The sequence below is a fragment of the Myxine glutinosa genome, chromosome 1 (assembly GCF_964187855.1).
Source record: "Myxine glutinosa chromosome 1, kmMyxGlut1.1, whole genome shotgun sequence".
In the NCBI taxonomy this organism is placed as follows: Eukaryota; Metazoa; Chordata; class Myxini; order Myxiniformes; family Myxinidae; genus Myxine; species Myxine glutinosa.
Window position 1 is genome coordinate 370,738,338 of NC_136261.1, and position 16,778 is coordinate 370,755,115.

Consider the following 16,778-nt stretch of genomic DNA (forward strand, 5'->3'; position numbering starts at 1 on the left):
CTTTGGCGTTCTTTTACCTTCCCCTTGTCTGTCTTGGTAGTGCTTTCTCTTCAAAATGCTCTACCTTGTCTACTGTAGTTCAAACCATGGACTGGCAGAGATGAGGAATTGAGCGACATTAAACTGGGAACATATGTTTGCCTGAGCTTGCATGAGCTCTGAACGCAAATCTCTGTAACCTTTCCAACAAAAGCACGACTACTACTACTACTACTACTACTACTACTACTACTACTACTACTAATATTACTACTACTACTACTACTACTACTAATATTACTACTACTACTATTACTACTACTACTACTACTACTACTACTACTACTACTACTACTAATATTACTACTACTACTACTACTACTACTACTACTACTACTACTAATATTACTACTACTACTATTACTACTACTACTATTACTACTAATATTACTACTGCTACTATCACTACTATTACTAATATTACTACTACTACTACTACTACTACTACTACTACTACTATTAATACTACTACTACTACTACTTCCACTACTAATATTATTACTACTACTACTACTACTACTACTACTACTACTACTACTACTACTACTACTACTACTACTACTACTACTACTACCTCTGTTAGCAGCTGCAGCGTAGATGCATTTTTGCCACCAAAGCATTCCAACGATTCCTTGCAATTTACAACTTGACGAAAATACGCATCAACAAAATATTTCACAAGATTTTGACAAACGCTGAAACGCTTTGAGAGCAAAGTGTAAATAACGCAGATTCTCAGAAAAATGCTTTAAAAGTGAAATCGATTAACGTTACGAACCAAAGCGTTAATGTTCGTGTATTTCACAAACACTGATCGAAACGTTATTTTTAGCCCATGCCCCACACAGCGGGGTTTTGCAAGTGTGTGTATGTGTGTGTGTGTGTGTGTGTGTGTGTGTGTGTGTGTGTGTGTGTGTGTGTGTGTGTGTGTGTGTGTGTGTGTGTGTGTGTCTGTGTGTGCACGGGCTGTAACTTTTGTAGCATTTCTGCTTTTGTCATGGAAATTTTCAACAAAGTTTTATTATAAGAATACGGAGAAATCAAATTAATAATTTGGTCAAAAGGTCAAAGGTCAGTATCGAATAAAATCATCATTTTTTATCCAATTCACCTGAAATTTAAAGAATTTGCATATTGGGTCGCTGAATTGGTTCACCATTCAACGGTTAAAAGCCGATTGTTTTTTTTATTCACAAGGTCAAAGGTCAAGGTTGTATAACATCGTCAATTCTCATCCGATTGGTTTGAAATTTGACCCGGTTTTACATATTGGGTCATTGAAGCCTATTCCTCTTGAGGTCAAAAGGTCAAGGTCGCCTAAATCGTCAATCTTTTGAATTTTTACCTCTGCCACCCAAGGTGGATGGAGGTTATGTTTTTACCCCTGTCTGTTTGTTTGTCTGTGATCAGGACATCTCAAAAACTTGTGGATGGATTCGGACGTAATTTGGTGGACAGGTTGTGTACGTGACACGGAGGTTCTGATTACATTTTGGTGAAAGTTCGAGTCTAAGAATACCATCACACCATGGCATGAGGGACCCCCTCCTTCCAGGATAGAGCCGGAATTATAGGTCTAACATAACTTGTCGCATTTGCCCCATGAGTCAAAATTTGAAGTTGATACTTCATTTCCACCCGGTTACCATCGGAGTGATTGGCTTATTACTGACACACACAACCACACGTACGTTGTGACCAGGACCAGTCAGACCCTCTTTTTCAGAGCATGAAGGTCAAAGTGGAAAAGCATCAGGACATGCAGAGAGGAAGAATGAAGGACGGGTCATGGAGCATTGCCACTCATATACTTCAGATCATCTTGTTAAATAGAAAGATAAACTAAGAGATCGAAGTATCGCTCCGCTGATTGCAAGCTTGCTATTGTTCTGTCTGTTTTGTCATCGATACTAATCGATGTTCGATTTCATAAAAATGGCTGTCCTGGTGCGGCCATGACATGGGAGGGGTGGGGGTGGGGCGGGGTGGGAGGGGTGGATTAGGGGGGGGGTGGGGCGGGGTGGGAGGTGTGGATTGGGGGGGGGAGGGGTTGGGAGGGGTGGATTGGGGGGTGGGGAGGGGTGGATTGGGGGGGGGGGGTGTTGCCTCGGCGTGTCATCATTCTGAGGTCTGCAAAATGAGTTCCAGCTCACTGGAATCGGAGCAATTCATCAGGGGCACAGCCACGCTCCCAGCAATGATGCAATCAGCAGCCTCAGCCTACTCGCGAAATCTGTATTTCAAAAGGAGCCGTCTGTCTTGTTTGTTTGTTTGTTGTGTTATAACTTGAGAATGGATTAACGCATTTCAATAAATCAAACTACGTTGGATTTGGGTAACTCCCGGGAAAAACCTTTTTCTTTTATGGTTACATGGACACACGTGCCAAAACTGCAAATGCAAACACGTGACCTATCTTCCAGGAATATTTTGGGGTTTTTTCTTCCCCCATGGATTCGCCATTTCAGCAAAGATTGGTATTTCCGTCAGAGAAGCGACGGGTCTTATATTCGAGAAAGAATAATAATAATAACTCAGGAAAATACATTTTATTTTTTGTTCTTAATACAGGAAAATAATACTTTCTTTTGAATCCACACAGCACAAAAACAATGCACAAACATGTTAATTAATGGTACAGTTTGGACAATTTTATAGTTGAATCCCAAACCATATTTTCCCCCATTACCTCCTAAGTTTGCGGTTCATGGGGATTTTCACCACCTCGTGAACGACAAGGCATTCCTGTATAGACTTCAACACTGAGTGGGGTATCGTGTTCTATGAACTCTCTTGTTTCTAAGGTAGTTGTGCTCCATAGTAATTTACCTGATGTTTCTTACCTCTAAACTTTTGTTTTTATAACTACCCCTCTCGATCTACAGGTTTCACCTCTGCTCCACTTCCTTCTCTGATACAAGAAAATGGCGTCTTCTTCGATGACTGGAGTTTGTGCAGATGAACTTCAATGCATTGTGTGCTTTGAACTGTACGAGGAACCAATTACTCTGCCATGTGGCCACTCATTTTGTAAAGTCTGCATCGAGCAACACTGGGAAAGCAGGGAAGAGGCCACAGTGTGTGATTGTCCGAACTGCCGTGAGGTATTTCCGATAAAACCAAAATGTCAAAAGAATGTGGCCCTTGCCAAATTGGTAGAGAAGAGGAAGTTGGTGCCAGGAGTAAACGTGGAGAAGATGAAGTTGGTGCCAGGAGTAAACGTGGAGAAGACGAAGTTGGTGCCAGGAGCAAACGAAGAGAAGATGAAATTGACGTCAGTCGTAAACGTGGAGGAGCGAAGATGCACCGAACATGGCAAGCCAATACAACTCTACTGCAAGGATGATGAAAGCTTGATGTGTGTGATGTGCCTGGTTGGACAACATAAGAACCATGAAGTTGTTCCTGTGGAGCTTGTTCATGATGAATTCAAGGCAAGTAAATAAATGAAAAGTTTATTTGTTCATGTAAATTTTATCCATTTGAATTTATCTCCAAGAATATAAAATCCATTCTCAAAGGAAGTTGAAAGAACAAAGAGCCAAAATATGTAAGACATTGATAAATTGCAAGTTCTGTAATCATGAAAATTTCTCATAACTCAGAACATTCCTCACAAGTGGAGGTTATTTTATAGAAAGACTACCTTCTTATGATACTTTCCCCGACACTGCTGGAGATCAATTGGTTGTAGAATGAGCGAAGTATCAAAAACAAGTTTTTAAAAATTGAACAACTGATAGAAAAGGTGGTTATTGATTTTACAGGTAAAAAGGTAGGCTTGAGAGCTCACCCAATTAACTATTTTGTGCTGAGATTGTTCATAGCCCCGGGCTGAAGGATATAGACCCAAATCTCTGAAAAAGCTTAGAGATGAAATGTCAAGCGATACTCAAGAATAATGTGTGTGAACAGCATTTTGAGATGTTGAATTCAGGGAAGTGTGTGTTAATAAAAGATACAGGTTTAGACCACTTTAACATCCCAGGTATATTCATGAAAACCACACAAAACAACCTGTTGTTGTTAAACTTCATATGGCACACCCTTTAGAGGCCATTTTTCCCCACAGTGCAGGGCTTGGCCTTTTTCGGGCACCGTGGTCCCCTTTTTTAAGCAATATTTTATGGCCGGATGCCCTTCCTGCCGCCAACCCTGTAAGTCACCTCTTCCAACACACAGGGAATTACTAGTAAACTGGTACTCAATTTGACGACCTCAGTGGGATGACGGGCTGAGTCAGCCCCCCTGGTGTTAATTCAGCGATCGACCGGGATTCAAACCCAGGATCCCAGGATCCCAAGCCGGCACCCGAACCGCTAAGCCAACACCAGAATGTTGCTAAACTTCATATAAAAGGATAAAAAATACTTCCAGTTACAGCAATTACCAAGAGGTAATGTACAGGCCTGGTATTATCCATCACTGGGTGTTAGTTTTCTTGTGCTTTTACTTCCTTGCGTCACAATGTTCACATTCATACTGAGTCTCGGCCAATGGTCGTCTTCTCATGGTTTCAAAGATCTTCAATAATATTTATGATGACACGACAATCAGACTTTAACAAATTACTCGACTGCTCGAAAGGATGAAGCAACAAATTATTTTGAGGTTTTTTAAAATGATCTCATTTTAATATTCTGTTCAAAGAGGACCTGCATATTAATCATGGAAACTCCTTCAACAAACTATGATGTAACTGGAAACCAAAGTTGAATTGTTCTCCATAAACAAAATGGCTGTTTGAAATGTGCACTGATATTGACAAGGACACCAGTCTACAAATGAACACAGACAGGTTTTCACATTGACAGAAAGGGCCTTAATAATCCAACATTGCAGTTGAAATCAAAACCTTCCTTTTCTCTCATGGCCTGATCTCAAACCATCAGTTTGGTTTCTAACCCCATTCAACCTCCCTGGCCCTCCATCTGCTGCTCTTCCAACAATGGATTGAGGCTCTGAATGTTAGAAAAGAGATCAATTCGGTATCTCCTGGACATGGCTCAAACATTTATCCAAATCTGGTATTGTGTCTACCTCTCCTCCACTTTCATAGTCATGCCTGAGTCTCAATGGGATCCACTCCCAGGTGAGAATCTAAGGCCCCAAACCAGTCTCAGGTTCAAATTTTGCTTATAACTCCACCCTTTGCTGCAACACCACTCATCCTCCAGACAGGCAGGCATCAGCTTCTTCCCTCTCTGAAGATGTGTGAAAAAAGCAGAAGCTTGAGCAGCCTTGGAATTGTAAACCCTGGTGAATGTCATTGGCTCACTTTGTCTCTTTAAAACGACCATCTGGAAAAACTTCCAATCTACTCAATTTAAGCAACACTTGCAATTCAGGTCTTCAAACGTGTTAACATCTCCATTAGCCACAATCCCTCCTGGACCAACTAAATATCTGAGTTGGCTTGGAAAGCCATTGCTTCATTGGGAATTCTCCATCATGCAAAGACAAATTATAATTTTTAACAACCCACGAGGCTTGCAGCTGCAGCCCAATGGAGTATTGCTTTCCTTCTGGGCTCATGTCCCTATTTCACACCTTTTCAACTTGAATCCATGGATAAACATGTTAATTGGATAAACATGTTAAATAAACAAAAGCAGTGCAATCTCCTTCAGCAATGCGGCATCCCTGGGCCTGTTACTCCTGCATCTCTGACAGCTTGGTTGGCTCTCTATGTTCTCCTGTGTCCTTGTTGGCATTTCACCCTCTCCCCTTTCAATGTTCTGTCTCCTCACCCTTCAACCCCCCACAGGGTTCTGCCACGAACTCACTTCTTGTGAAACTCGCAAAATCCAGACTCACTGCTCACATCCATCAAGGAATGACTTTACACGATGGAGGATGCCCGATCTGTGGTTGCTTTTGCAAACCAACTTTGTAACATGTTCAACCGAAGAGATGTCAGAAGTTGGACACTGAATCTCTTGGACACTCAGTGGTTGAACATGGAAATATGGGGGTTTATGTAATGGTCCTTCTGGTGTGAGACCGAGAGATTTGCCAGGTATGCAAGGTGTGATCCATTTTGTTTGTCCAACAATTCCAGATCGTGAGACAGTGATGCAGCTGCTGTATCTGCCTGTCTGCAGGATACAGTACTGTACTATATCATGTGGAGTCATTTGTGCAAGTGCTGGAAGTCCAGAAGCCAGGTGTGATGGTTTCTTGTATGCAGCAGTTAGTGAGCTTGACAAGTAGACCAGGATGCTACTTAGTATTGATTATCTAAAATATGTCCAAGCCATGTTATATCGACATGTATCTTGACGATTTGTTTCAGATTCAAACCTTCTTACCATTTCTAATGGCGAAGCAAAATCATTTGCAAAGTTGAATGACACAGAATGCAAAATGATGATCCGTGGTGAGGTTCTTTGAAAAGACGAAAGACTTTCCATCTATATCGATAATGGTTGACATGATTTTGCTCGCAATGGAAGTTCGCTTACAGAAACTGCACACACGGTTTTGATGAAACATGCCCACAACCTTCATCACCCGTGATGTACCAATGTTTGTTCATGGCATAAAAAACTCAAGGTCTAAGGTGGTCTGTGGGGCCCCACCCAAAATTGGTATTTCCTCTCTTTTCTAAAACTACACATACGATGTTGCTGAAACTTGGCCACAAACTTCATATCTGATGCCTAATGAAGGTGTATTGACTGAATAAAAAGCTGAGCACATGAAGGGGGTTTACAGGGGAGGGGGTTGTGAGGGTTGTGAGGGTTGTGAGGGTTGACCGCCCCCCAACCCCCCAAATACGAATTCGCTCTCTTCTCTGAAACTACACACACAATTTCAATGAAATTTGATCACAACCATCATCACTCATGATGTACAATAGTTTGTTCACCGCATTAAAAAATATCGTGGTCTGTGGGGGGTTTGAGTGACTGTTGCTCCTGATCCAGGTGAGCTTCAGAACCCGTTGTCCTATTTTTGCTTGGCTCATGGGGGCGATCCACAAAATGTTGGACATATCAATTTTTTGACTCCGGTAGTAATTCTTGGGGAAAATGCCAGGGGTATGGAAAAGGCCTCTTGATATGGCATGTGCCATGTGGCAAAGTATAGAGAAGAAGTGACATTTTATAGCTTGTAGAAAATGCCAAAGTATAGAAAAGAAGGGACATTCAAAAAATCTCATGTTCTGAGGTCTACACTGGAAGGGACATGAGGTTGGTCTACACTTATGTTCTGAGGAGGAACCAAGTAATGCTCCTGAAAAGTTCATATAAATGGCGCCAATTTCATTCATACAGCTGCATGAAGAAGTAAATGTATTTTATTTGCCAGATGTGGGGCGCCCCTTTATAGTCCACCTCTGCTTCCTTTAACTATCAATTATTCACCATGATAATAATGTTGATGAGCTCTCTTCTCATACAGTTGTATAAATAAAGAAGAGTTCATATTTAATTTGGAATCTACTAGGGCATGCCCGTACTATATCTATATCTAAAATTATATCCCCCCCTCTATTTACATGAAATGGTTTGGTTCATGAAATGTTTTGGTCCATTCGCAACGCCAAAGCGAACGGCGAACGCTTTACATGAAATGGTTTGGTCCATGAAATGTTTTGGTCCATTCGCAACGCCAAAGCGAACGGCGAACGGCTTGCGAGTACAGTGACAATCCCCCCCCCCACCCTCTATTTACATGAAACATGACATGAAATTTGTCCGTTTAATTAGTTTTAAAACATAGTTTAACGCCAACATATGGCATGCACGTACCCGTACTATCCGTAATGGCGCACGCTCTCACAGGAGCTCCGGAAGGTCGTATATCGCAGTTACGATGAATCGCAAATTAGTTTTTATTAGTTTTATTATTAGTTTTAAAACATAGTTTAACGCCAACATAGCGCCAACATAGTTTGCAAACGTGAAATAAATGAATACGCTCTCAAATGTGCCATCCGAGGCAGAGTGTGTTCGCCACGTTCGGCACACGCGATAGCTCGCTGCTCTCTGATTGGTTGAATCGTTTTTTGGACATAGCTCGGTAAGTAATTGTCCGATTAATATGAAACCTTGAAAAGGCACATCCTCGGGTCCCCAGCAATATACCTGGCAAGTTTCAAGTATATCGGACCCGTGGTTGTCGAGAAACAGCGGTCACAGACAAACAAACAAACACACAGAGATTACTGGAATTATAGATAGATAAATGTCTCGTCTCCACTTTTTTGCAAATACATTTTAAAATCATTTTGTGCAGTTTGTGCCTCATCGTTTCCACATACAGATGAACAATTCCCTTTACCTGGACTTATTTATTCTGTGCAGGGCGTTTTGAATGCAAAGTGTCCTGAACTATCAAAGTCAAAGCAGCACCTTGAATCCCAACTCCATCAGCTGAAGCGGGAGGTTGAACAAACACAGGTATGAAGTGCCAAGGAATGGACGTGATTGAAGGAAAGAGAATTAGCATCTGGAAAAAATATTTGTTCTTCAATGGGTGACATCACCACAGCTCAAACTGCACAATATTACTTACATCTCAGCCATCTCAGGCCACCTCTGGCCATCTACACACACTAGCCACCAACCACCTGACTCAAAACAATGTCAATCCATGACCATTAATGTGAGATTTACTTCTAAATCTAACTGAACAGACTTTTTTTTTGAAAGTTGTCTCCTTAAAATGCTTTCAAGTTATTGTTAAAATGCTTTTTTGGATACAAGAGTCAGCTCATGGAAGAGCAAAATACAGAGTGAAAAAAGGAAATGTATTGACGGTGGGGCAGTGGGGCAAAAGGTGGAATATGAAAAGGTTAGGGAATTAATTAATGGGCAAAAAAGAAATAATAACAAGATGTGAAGAACGCATTAACCTGCAAGACGATTGGTTTAGGGAAGTGGGGAGTGGTGGTGAAAAGTGGTGAAATAGTGAAAGTGGTAAAATATTGCAGGTTTGGATGGTTCAGGATGGCGGGAGAGGGGAGTGGGATGCCAACATCGAGCCGTGGAGGGTAGACCGGGATTGAACTTTTTCATGAAGATTATTTCACAAGCCAGAGAAAAGAGTTGAGGTGGGCAGGTATCCTGTAATATTACTGCCCACCTCTGTGCAATTCCCTGGAAACAAACTCTGTCCATATCTGAACAAGTGTTGGTGTTTTTTTGTGATCAGGAAATCTGAAATTTTATTTTATTTCTTTCACTTTTAAAGATTTATACCTTTTCTGCCAAATTCTGTCCATCACATGCGAACTAGTGAAAATCTCCCTCATCTCGGTTGGGTAAATGTTGAAATTTCCATCAACCCATCAACTCACCCCAATAAGTGTTGTGGAAAAGTGTCCTGTCCAAAACATTATGTCCTTTTAAATGCACTCGTGCAATATGTCCTAATCCTTCTTCAGTCGTAATTCTTAGTTCTCTTTAGTTTTAACCTTTTTTCTGATGGTTTATTCTTGACTTTTAACTCCAATCGCACAATGATTGATTTATTCCAGCATTCAGGCAAAGGGACTGTGGACAGGATGGAGGAAAAGCGATTGGCGTTGTACCAATATGTGGATAAATCCGTGGATCTGATGAAGAGTCGGGTGATCAAAAGGCAAAATAAGAAGCTTTTTCTCCTTCAGAAGCAGATGGACAAGGTGAAGGAGCAGTTGAACTCTCTCCATGAAACAAATTCCACATTGAAAGCAGCACTCCAGGATCTTGAGACTATTTCATTTTTACAGGTAGGCATTCTTCTTCACCTTTTACAAAAGTGGTAATGTTTAATTGTCTATATTTATTGAATTTAATTTTTTTAGAAGAGAAAAAAATGGACTAATCATAAACCTGTAGGACATGAGAACCGATTGAATGCTAGGACTTGGGGTATTGCTCGGAGAGTGAATTAATGGCACATTGTACTTTAGGAAGCATAATAACACAACATGAATATACCATCAGATGTGGAGATGTTGTCCTTGACACAGACCCTGGAAGGTTCATTTATCACTCTTGTTTCGGGATTATAGTTCCACATTTACCACAGCAGTGATTACTGACAGTTGTCACGCTATTGGAGATTGCAAGAACAGTAAGTTACACGTATAATGCTTATATAGGGCTGCTGGTGTGAGGGAAGACCAAGAAAGAAGCATTAATAAGATTTTGAAAGGTAAGTGTTGAGGGAAGATTTATTGATTGGGGGTGGGGAAGATTTACATGTTCATGAAGGTGTGGGTTAAGTTTTATTTTAGTGATTGAAAGAGCAACCACAACAAATATTCGATGACGCCTGTTCCTGATGCCTGAAAGTTGAATTACGATGACGCCTGTTCTGCCACGTCAGTGCGAGGTAGTCTTCCTTTGGTCGTCGCCCTTCATGGATGAAGGCGACATAATGAAGGCACCGATGACATCATCATTAACATAAATTATTCCCCATGGGGAGTACTTGACAATGAGGCATATTTCAATTTTTTCCATTGAGTAGTTTCGGAGATGTGGAGGTGCAAATTTTTTCCAAGGTGGCGTCCATGCCACCTGACCTATGACGTCATAATTAACAGCAAAAAAATCAATTGGCAGAGGCGCTCCTCCGGTAAAAGTTCACGTCAATCGGACCAACAGTTGCCAAGAAAATGAATTTTTTAATGCAGACATGGCACACGTGTGGCACGTGGCACACATATGGCACACGTACGCACCTGAATGCTTAACCCCACTTTTCACTTCATGAGCGCAGGTTAATTAGACATTTCTGTGTTGTACACCACTCCTTTCCTATGCCATCTTCTGGCGCTGCATGACATCATTGCCGGGCCCCCTTCGGTGCCCGGCAATGACGCACACTTTAAGGGAGACATCGGTTTTCACTCCGGTTTCTTGCTTTCTTGCTTTATTGTTTTCTTGGTTGTCCGAGCGATATCTCTGAGGTCCTTTGAGCTAGGAAGCTGAAATTTGGACACGACAGTGACCAAGTGATGGGCTACAAAGGGTATTTTTGATTTATTAAGCAATTCATCGATTAATTATTTAATTTGTCCGATTAATGACTTGATTACTTAATTTTTTTAAAGTTATAGATTCGGATAAAACGGTGGTGGTTTCGGTATTCTATTAGCCAATTGATTAATTATTTAATTATTTTATGATTATTGTTTATTTCTTTTCATTATTAATCATTTATATATTTGCTTTCTCATCTTTGCACCTTTTAAGCTCACAAGCTGATATTTTGACACGACAGTGACCAAGTGATGTGGCTAAAAATGATATTTTTGATTTAATGATTTTTTTTTTTTTTTTTTTTTTTTTTTGTATACTGAATCGAGGCTCGTGAAAGAGCTAACATTTACTTCACAAACAAATCGACCAGACAAACAAAATACACAAAAAGAGGGAGCGGAAGACAAGATGGGGAGAAAAGGGGAAGCACACAAACACAACATCCGAGAGCAGGGAGATGTGTGGAAGGGAGAGGGCCCGGGGGGAGGAGGCATGGGAAGGGGGGGCGGGGGGGAGGGAGAAGTATAAAGCACAAGGACACCAAGGACTTCCAGGACAGAAGTTGGTATTTCAAAAAGTGGATTGGGGTGAAATTAGCGGGGGTAGAAAATATCAAGGTTTTGGATGGGGGAAGATAAGAGATGGTGGTGAACAGCTGTTTTAAAGACTTGGAGGGTGGAGTGGGATTGAAGAGAGTGAGGGAGTTTGTTCCAGAGGCGGGAGAAAAGAGGAATGAAGGAGTGAAGGTGAGCAGAGAGTCTTGATTTTGGCAGTTTAACCAAAAGAGGGTTGCAGGCAGATCTTGTGCGACCTGTAGGAATATTTGCGGGACAGAGCCCAGAGAGAGCTGGGGGGGGGCAAGGCCAGAGAGGAGTCGGTAGAAGACGGAAAGACCACCAACCTGCCTGCGGTGAGTGAGTGAGAGGCCCTTGGAGTTAGCTTCGTCGCGGGAGATTCCAATGATTCTGAATGCTTTGGTTTCAACAGCGCGAAGGCGAGCTAGGTGTGAGGCAGGAGCACCAGCCCAGAGGGGAGAGCAGTATTCCATTGAGCTGCAGATGAAAGCCTTGTATGTGGTGAGGAGCTCAGGTGTGCCAAGGAAGGACTTCGCACGACGGAGGATGCCCAGTCGGCGACTAGCTTTGGAGGCCAGATTTTAAATGTGGTTTTTCCAGGAAAGATCATGGCAGATAGTGAGACCCAAAAGCTTGAGTGACAGAACTTCTTGGAGAGGATTATTCAGAAAGTGGATGGGAGGGTTGTCCAGTCGGTTTTTTCGGAGAGACATTGTAAGAGTGTGAGATTTGTCAGGATTGAAAGACATGTTCCACTTGTTTGCCCAGTCTGTGATTTTGTCAAGGTCTGCAGAGAATGAGGAGGCTGCAGACTGCCGATCTGAGGGATGAAGAATGGAGCGACAGAGAGTAGAGTCGTCAGCAAAGAGATAGAGAGGATTTTCAAGAGAGTCAGAGAGATCATTGATGAAGACCAGAAAAAGCACAGGGCCCAGAACACTGCCTTGGGGAACTCCAGCCTGAACAGGAGGAGGAGATGAGAGAAACCCATTCAGGGCCACACGTTGACTATGACTAGAGAGGAAGTCCGCCAGCCATGCATGGAGATTTCCATGGATACCAAAAGAGGAGAGTTTGGTGAGCAGAGCGGGGTGCCAGACCGTATCGAAGGCACGTGATATGTCAAGGGAGACTGCTCTAATTTCCTGTTTGGCATTGAGGACCTCCATCCATTGTTGAGAAAGCAGAAGCAGCATGTCCAGAGTGGAGTGTCCAGGTCTGAAACCAAATTGATGATCAGAGATCAAGCCATTGGAGAAGAGGAAAGATTTCATATCTGAAGCAATGATGGATTCCATGACTTTGCTGATAATTGGGAGAAGGCTGATTGGTCTGTAGTTGCTGGGATCTGTTTTTGCACCTTTTTTGTGCAAAGCGGTGATGTTGGCAGATTTCCAAGCAGATGGAAGATGACCTTGAGCAAAAGAGAGGGTGAAGAGAACAGAGAGAGGGAGTGAAAGAGCGGAAGAACATGATTTTAGGACCCGTGGGCTGATGCCGTCAGGTCCAGTTGCAGAATCAGAGTCGAGGGTTGACAGAAACTTTTCCACCTTGTCAGGAGGAAAGGACACAGAGTCCAGGAGCAGCTGGGTACGACTGGGTATGGTGGGTACAGAGAGGGATGGGTTTGGGACACAAGATTTAGAGGCAAACACAGAGTTGAGGCATTCAGCTTTTTCACGTGCGGAGTCAGCCGTGTGGCCATTTAAGGTGAGGGAGGGGATGGAGGGGGAACAAACACCAGAAACAGATTTTACCAGACGCCACCAGGATTTGGAAGAGGGAGACAGATAAGAGAGTTCGGTCCTGAGGACGGAGAGATATTGTTTCCTGGCTCTCCTGAGGGTGGACACACACTTGTTTCGGGCTTTGTGAAAGGAAATGAGATTTCCTTCCGTTGGATTTGCTTTCCAGGAGACGAAAGCAAGTTGTTTCTGGGCAATAGCCTCACCACAAGATTCCGTGTACCATGGACGGGAGGAAGGGTATGACAACTGAAGACGAGAAGGGATAAATCTCTGCATGAGAGAGAGCAATTTACTTTGGAAAAATTCCCAGGATGAGTTGATGTCAGAGGCAGTAGAGATGGGAGACCAGTCCAGATGATTGATGGCTGCTTGAAGACCGTGCCAGTTGGCCTGAGTGAAATGCCAGACTCGTCGACGCTGAGGAGGCTCTCTGAAAATGGTCAGAGAGATGTCCACTTTAACAAGCACATGATCAGAAGAGCCGATTGGAGCAGAAGAAGAGCAGCAGACATTTTCAGGGAAGTTAGTCATAACCAAGTCCAGAAGAGAAGATTCTCCGTTGACTGAGATCCGGGTTGGGAAATTGACAGATTGTGTCAGTCCCAGTGAGTCACAGAAGTCCTTTGCTGAAGATTCATGGCTGGTGAGAGAGGTACCCACCCCCAGCCAACTGGCATGGTGACAGTTGAAATCACCACATATGAGGAAGAGAGAGTTGGGATGGGTAGATAGAAGTTGGTCCATATTATCAGACAGCGAGATGTAGATGGAGTCATCACTGTTTGGTGGACGGTACAACACGCATATGACCAAAAGGTGGGAGCGAAGGGGAAGCCGTAGCCAAAGGTATTCCTGGGGGTGAGGTGGAGAGAGGGCAGTGCAGGGCAAGTGAGGAAGAGAGTTTTTTATAAAGATAGCAACCCCACCTCCAGGACGAGGCTCAGGTCTATCATACCGGAGGAGGGAGTAACCTGGGAGAGATACCAAGGAATCAGAGACATCATTAAGGAGGAAGGTTTCTGTTAAGCAGATCACGTCTGGTTTGTCAGAAGCAACCTGTATGGAGAGATCAGTTAAGTTTGAGCGAAGGCCCCGGATGTTTGAGGTCCATACTGTTAAGGAATAGGAAGGGGGAGCATCGGATACAGAACAGGGGGGGGGGGAGCGGTAGGGCAGGATGTGGAAGAGGAGGACGAGGTAGGGAGAGCTGTTGCAGGTGTGTCAGAGATTACAGAATAGCTTGGAGAAAGGGAAGAATGGGGCGGACAAAAGGTTTGATGGTGTTTGGGTAAGGAGCAGTGAGGTGTTATTTGAGGAGGGGGAAGAGTGAGGCAGAAGGTTGGGGAAGATGAAGGTGAAAGTTGGAAGGGGGAAGAAGCGGGGAGGACGCTTTGAGGAGGAGGGGTGAGAGGGGAGTCTAGGAGGGGAGGAGTGAGGGAGAGTCTCGGAGGGGAGGGGTGTGGGGGGAGTTTAGGAGGGAAGGGGCAGGGGGGGAGATTTGAAAGGGATGGGTGTTTGGGAAGATTTGGGGGGGAGGGGCAAGGGGGAAGATTTGACAGAGATGGGTGATGGGGAAGATTTGGAGGGGAGGGGTGTGATTGGATTTTGAAAAGTGTACGATTTATGGGAAACGAACATTTATTGCAAAATGAGTTTCTTGAGACATTCGAGTCAAAAATACGTTTGAGGACGATGAAGGATGGGTGGAGTTCTGGAGAGTTTAGGGAATGAATGAAAGATGCACTGTAAGAGATGGAATTTTTTTTTTGAATGAATAGAATTGGTGAGCAAGTCGAAAGCATTCTTTTATAGAAGAAGTAGAAAAAAGTGTTATAGAATATGACATAATAATAAAGTTATTCAGGGGACAGATGAAACATGTATTAACAACTTGATCACGTGATCTCGAACAACGTGGTCGAAGAACGAAAGAACAAATAACGAAGAACGAAAGAGAAAAAGAACGAAGAACGAAAGAACAAATAAGAACGCACAAGCGGATAAGAACAGGGAAGGGAAAAAAAAATTTGTTTTTTTTTTGAGATTATAAAACAAGGGAGTATGGGTGAAAAGACCGTGAAAAACGGAGACCGAAAGTAGTTGCAGCGCGATCGAAGAACCGCTGAGACAAAAACAAAAGCCTCAAGCCAAGGTCTGAGGACACGGTAGCCTACAAGTACGACACTAGGCCTCAGAATATACGATACGAAAAAACCGACGATTCTGTACACAGGTATGAAAAACCAACACCGAGAAACCTATTAAAGTCACCCCAATAGGTACATGCACCGAAAGAAAGATAAAGATACGACAAAAACACAAATGTGAAAGATCACTTAGCTTCGAAAGCGTGAGCGCATGGAACAGCTTCGAAAAGACGTGACCTCGCCGTGATCTCGCGAGGTCAGATCATGACTTTTTTTTTTTTTTTTTTTTTTTTTGTATACAAGATCGAGGCTCGTGAGAGAGCGAACATTAATCACACAGAAAGACAAACCGACACATAAAACATATAACATAAGGAGCGGTAGACAAGATGGGGAGAGAGGGGGAAGGACACAAACACAACATTTGAGAGCAGGGACCGAGAGACATGGAGACATCGAGAGATCTGAGAGAGGGCGAGGGCTTTGGGGGGGGGGGGGGCGTGGGAAGGGGGCGGTGGGAGAGGTATAAAACATATGGACACTGCCAGGACTTCCAGGAAAGAAGTTGGAATTTCAAACAAGGTGGATCTGGGGTGAATTAGCGGGGGTAGAAAAGATCAAGGTTTTGGATGGGGGAAGATAAGAGATGGTGGTGAACAGCTGTTTTAAAGACCTGGAGGGAGGAGTGGGATTGAAGGGAGTGAGGGAGTTTGTTCCAGAGGCGGGAGAAAAGAGGAATGAAAGAGTGAAGGTGAGCAGAGAGCCGAGATTTCGGCAGTTTAACCATCAGAGGGTTGCTGGCAGATCTTGTGCGACCTGTAGGAATATTTGGGGGACAGAGCACAGAGAGAGCTGGGGGTGCAAGGCCGGAGAGGAGTCGGTAGAAGACAGAAAGACCACCTACCTGCCTGCGGTGAGTGAGTGAAAGGCCCTCAGAGATAGCTTCATCGCGGGAGATTCCAATAATTCTGAAAGCTTTGGTTTCAACAGCGTGAAGCCGAGCTAGGTGTGAGGCAGGAGCACCGGCCCATAGGGGAGAACAGTATTCCATTGAGCTGCGGATGAAAGCCTTGTATGTGGTGAGGAGCTCAGGTGTGCCGAGGAAGGACTTTGCACGACGGAGGATGCCCAGTCGGCGACTGGCTTTGGAGGCCAGCTTGGAAATGTGGTTTTCCCAAGAAAGATCATGGCAGATAGTGAGACCCAAAATCTTGAGCGACAGAACTTCTTGGAGAGGATTGTTGAGAAAGTAGATGGGAGGGTTGTCCAGTCGATCTTTTCGGAGAG

The 16,778-nt window shown here is 43.4% G+C and overlaps 1 protein-coding gene across 3 annotated transcripts in view; it reads left to right on the forward strand.

Annotated features, from left to right (window-relative positions):
* LOC144889528 (tripartite motif-containing protein 14-like) overlaps positions 1-16,778 on the forward strand; it is a 64,286-nt gene that overhangs the window by 37,061 nt on the left and 10,447 nt on the right. For 2 of the 3 annotated variants that reach the window (XM_078770136.1, XM_078770135.1), the window contains 3 exons: positions 2,925-3,473; positions 8,352-8,447; positions 9,527-9,760. In XM_078770136.1, coding sequence (XP_078626262.1) covers positions 2,964-3,473; positions 8,352-8,447; positions 9,527-9,760 — 840 coding nt within the window. In that variant the 5' untranslated portion in view covers positions 2,925-2,963. The remainder of the gene's footprint in view (positions 1-2,924; positions 3,474-8,351; positions 8,448-9,526; positions 9,761-16,778) is intronic. The other variant, XM_078770137.1, reaches the window with a different exon arrangement.